At 34.4% G+C, this 5103-nt stretch overlaps 1 protein-coding gene across 1 annotated transcript in view; it reads right to left on the bottom strand.

Moving 5' to 3' along the window:
- Positions 1-736: 736 nt before the first annotated feature.
- zbbx (zinc finger, B-box domain containing) overlaps positions 737-5103 on the bottom strand; it is a 36018-nt gene continuing 31651 nt past the window's right edge. The window contains exon 20 of the mRNA XM_041269881.1: positions 737-2432. Within this exon, the coding sequence (XP_041125815.1) occupies positions 2354-2432 (79 nt within the window). The 3' untranslated portion in view covers positions 737-2353. The remainder of the gene's footprint in view (positions 2433-5103) is intronic.

Raw genomic sequence — 5103 nt, 5'->3', positions numbered from 1 at the left:
AAACCCTCAACCTTTGCTGTCATAGTTCAGGGGTGTTTATACAATACACAATGCAACAATATAGGACCATTCACATAATTAAACATTCCAAAGGGCTTGTGGCAGAGCAAAGCTCTGCCCTTTTTAAATCGGCAGGGATGGGGTTAATTTCCCCTACCTGCCTGGGTTTATTATGTTCAGGTGGCTGGGGTTGATTAGTTGATTAGTTTAATTAACGATCAATCAGCACCCAGCCACCTGACATAAAAGGAGGCCTCTGCTTTTCATTTGGGAGGAGGGAGCTGAGGAAGCAGGTTGGTGGTTTGTTGTGTGTATTTTTGAAAGTTTGAATCCAGTGAAGGCATTGCCCAGCCTGGAAACCTTGTTTTTGTAAGTTTTGTTTTTTTGTTTTTCTTTTTGTGTTTCAATCCCTTTGTTTTGCCCTTGTGCACTTTATTTTTGTGTTTATTTATAATAAAATTAGGATTTTTTGAACTGCAGTCTGTCTCTGGGCCTCTATCCACTCGCCAGCCTGCCACAGGGCTGTAGAAGTAAAATGCTGCTGGTAAAACTAAAAAGCAAAAACTCCAAAGTTCTGATGAGCAACAGCTGAAATGCAGCCACATTTGGAGTGGAACATGCACATCAGAGCTTCTGTTTTTTGTTTCCCAAACAGTATTGTAAGGATTGTTAAAGTTTAAAATAAAAAAAGTTTATTGAATGGCAAGTGACCAAAACATTCAACAGAGGGGCAAAAAAGAGCTACATGCAGGGGGGCTACCAGGAAACTATGTAACTTGGCAATCCCAGAGCAGACAGCCAGCTGTTTCCAAAGAACAGCCTTTGGTCAACAGCAGCAAAGCACTGCAGAATGGATAACAGAAAGCTGAAGTCAATGCAGTCACAAAGAGGCAGCACAGCAGTCAGAAGAAAAGCCAAATAATCATCACAACTAGAATAAATAACACTGGCAAATTACACAATTCCAGTGCCATCAAAGTAGGTTCTGATGAGATTACAGGCTAACACAGCAAACTGTTCAATAGCTGTTGCAACACAGCTTCTGAAGGGGCCATTCTTCTGGTGCATTACATTGTTGTCAATCAGAAGCTAATCATGTACTGCAATAGAATGCTTTATCACCCCTTTTGAAGCAAGTGCAAAGCACATTTTCTGAGAGGAACAATGCTAAAAAAAAAAAAGTATAAAAGATATAAAACTAGCAAGAAACAACCGGAAGGTTTTACCGGAAGGAGGCATTTACTGTTCTGAATAGTTTCTTATTACTTTCATACTGTTCAAACTTTAATCCATTCAAAATTATTGCCTTTGCACTTGATTCAACTAGAGGCCCAAAACATTAAACCGTGGATATAGCTTTTGTACATGGTGATGGTATAGCATTGCTTATAATATTGTGAAGGCATAAGTAGCCTGCATTCACAGTTACATAAAATTCCAGTTTTATGGTGTTAAAGTAATTGGAAAATTTGACTTATTGTTGTAGAGTACAATTCCCTTCTGTTAATATTATTTGTGGTGCAAAGCTCATTTTACATGCAACAACAACCTGAATGCTAAATACATCTTAACTTACCCAGTGGGTTAAATCCTCTCATTTTGTAGGAGTGAAAAAGATTTCACTAAAACTTTAATAGAAAAAAAAAGTGCCTTGGAGGCAAAAATAGAAGGGGTATAGCCATTCTGTGAATGTTTGCATTTCTCTTTGATGACATTTTTATGAAGTTTAACTCAGTTAACCTCTATCAGCATTATAAAAACATCACACAGTGAAAACAGTAAGGAAGCTTGGGCATCTGTATAAAAAACTGTGTTTTTCATTAAATATTCATGTTTTAACAGTTTTTTGGGGTTTTTTTGTATTCATCAAATGCACCTTTGAACAACTGAACATGCTTTATTTAAATGTACTATATTGTAAAACTTTTCAAACTGCATATTTAGTAAAAAATGTGACACCTCATCTTCACCAACATATACAACTATATAAATTACATAGTAAACAGATTTCTCAGTTAACAATATGGTTTCATGTGTCAAAATAATAAACGTGAGTATTAGGTATGAAATAAAGCACAAAATATTCAAACCAGAAACATCATTAATACTACTCAATCTATTTTTTTAAAAATTAACAAAATAACAGGCACAACAAATGATTAGAACATACATTTACCACTGGACAGTATTAGCATGTTCAAATGCAACAAAAAGGGCCACTTTTGTCTGTACAGGAAATCAAATAAAACATTTACAAGCTAACAGCATTACATTTTAATCGTGACCTGATCTGAAGATTGATATTTAATATAAAGTCAGTTTTGTACAATTGGTACCTAGTTCACTTTTCTTGTCAGGGAAGTGACATAACATTCTGCTTGTCTCTCAGAATCTCCTCCTCATCATCTGTGTGACCTTCAGCATCCCAGCTTCTAAAATATGAAAGCACAGACCCAGATTTAACAACATGCCTGAAAGAACTTAAAAAGGAAGCAAAGACTTACAGCCACGCTCTTGAATAAAACATGAATACAGCTAAGCTTTTAAAAATATTCACATATTCTATAAACCACTTTCTCTACACTAAAGGATTTAGAAAAAAAGAAGTGAGGCTCAAAATAAAGTTAAGACATCAGTTATACTTGATCAAACTGTAAATGTAACATTGGCTTGGTTTACAGTCATGATGTCGTCACGCGAATACATTGTGAAACAGCAAAAGGATGTCCTTTTGGCAGCGCGACTTTAAGGGCAGGGTCAATCGCTTTCTCACGATAAAAATAATTGTAAAAACCCACGTAAACTGGAGCAGGAATCGTGCTTGTGGATCACAAGGTTTCAGCAGTCAAGATCCCGTTTTTTTTTAATATATCACGTAATCTCCAGCAGAAAGGCTCGTACAAAACATAGACACCCCTCCAACACACACATACACACACACTCACACTGTACATGTATGGATTACTTCAACACTAGAACCACTGCGGTTACACTCATACCTACAACTGCCGGTACATTTTAACACCATCAATATTAAAATGAAAGACAAACTATCGGATACAACTCAAAAATTTTATTCAAGCACATCATATCAAACATCTGCACAGCCGAAACACTGTATTTAAATGAACAATTAAACAGAAAAGGGTTTATTTTCTAACTTACCACATATAAAGTTTACTACTTAAAAAAAATTAAAAACTATAATAAAATAAACATCTCAAAAGAAACTTCTGTGTAAAAAGGTATATACACATACAAATCTATAAAAACAAAAGTAGTTTTTAATCTAAAACTAAAGTAACATATGATTTATCTTGAGTGTGCATCACTCCTGGCACAGAATCCAAGTTGAGCTGCTCCAGACTGTAGCTTTGCAGTTTTCTGATCTAAATGTTTCTGCTGAAATCTCTCCTACATTGTACAAAGCAAAAGAATTGATGGCTGCCAGGTCCAGTATAGATAACAAGCTTATATATACACACAGGGTTCACAAAATTTTGGTAATGCTACTTGCCCTTTGGGCAGTTCATTGTCGACATTTGGTTGTCCAAAAAATTGTGGCCATAATTGACCTATGGACTGTGATTTGTACAAAGTACACTACTCAATATAAGTACAGTATCTCAGGGTTCACATACTTTTTCAACATCAAAATTCCATACTTCCTCCAGATTTCCATTACTTTTTCCAGACTTTTAGTTAGTTTCTACTAGTTTTTTGATGGTTATTCACATAGGCGAGCAGCCGCAGAATATTATAGCTTTTTGATCCAGAGCAGAAGTTGCTGCTGGGTTGTCAGAATCTGGAGGTGCATATCTAGCAAGAGACAATGCAGGTATGCAAAAGAGAAGTAAGATACAATCTAAGAAATGTTCAATATTTGAGAACTATGTTGCATTACTTACAAAAAGAATATACAAAGTTGTACAAAGCAAGTATACTTGTGCTAAACGAGGGTAGAATAATGGTGGCACAAGCATACTTGCAGTATGTTACTTTTTTGTAAGGGATGATATTGGAGTCTGATCCAAACTTCTTTATACTCTCTGTTAAATGTTGAACACTATGGGTGGTGAAAAATAACAAAAATGAAATAACAAATGTGCACACATTATATATTAAAATGTGCAAGTGTCGTGTATTAAACATGTAAGCATATTAATCAAATACTAAATACAGTACACCCTCACTATAACAACCCTGTTTGGGTCCAAAGCCTTTTGTTAGCTACGGTAAAATGACAATCCAAAAAAACAATATAAGTCAAGGAAGTCACCTTGGATAAAGGCATTAGCTAAATTATTAATATTAGTACTGTTTTATTCTTTGATTTTCTTTATTATTACAGTATCTGTCACTACTAGCACTAATATTATTATTATTATTATATTATTATTATAATAATAATAATAATAATAATAATAATAATGATAATAATAGCAATGAGATTGTGAATAAAAGTAGAATTACAAGTACAGTACCTATTTGTGGCATGTTGCATCCAGTATTCTGGCTATATCCTATTCATTGAAGAATTCATTGATGATTGCTTGAGTTGTCAAGGGTGTTACACGGGACAATCCTCAAGGGATTTGGTCACAAGCAATCTGTACGTGTACGTCACCCCGGAAATCACTCAAGCGTTACCAATGAAAAACATTGATCCCTCTAAACGCGTTTTACAGGGATGATCTGTGAGAGGAATCTCGATTGAGCAAACCGCTGTTTGTTTAAAGCACAGAATGTGACAGATTTTTCTGGTTGTCCCGGAACGTTGGGCTCGCAATTTTGTGAGCCCTGTCGCATCATATATATATATATATATATATATATATATATATATATATATATATATATATATATATATATATATATATATATATATATATATTGAATATTGTAGGTTATATTCAAAATAAAAACATGCATTGTAAAAGGCAGTTCTAGTGTTAATGAAATTTAACTTTTAGATGTTCTATAAACACACACACACACACAAATATAAATTCTGAGTAGTAAAATCTGTAGAAATTACATTTTATATAATTGTGTATGTGTGTTGGAAAGGTAACCAGACAAACAAGTAGCTAATGAACCGTG

The sequence above is a fragment of the Polyodon spathula genome, chromosome 14 (assembly GCF_017654505.1).
Source record: "Polyodon spathula isolate WHYD16114869_AA chromosome 14, ASM1765450v1, whole genome shotgun sequence".
Taxonomy (NCBI): domain Eukaryota; kingdom Metazoa; phylum Chordata; class Actinopteri; order Acipenseriformes; family Polyodontidae; genus Polyodon; species Polyodon spathula.
This window is presented reverse-complemented; position numbering and strand designations above follow the sequence as displayed.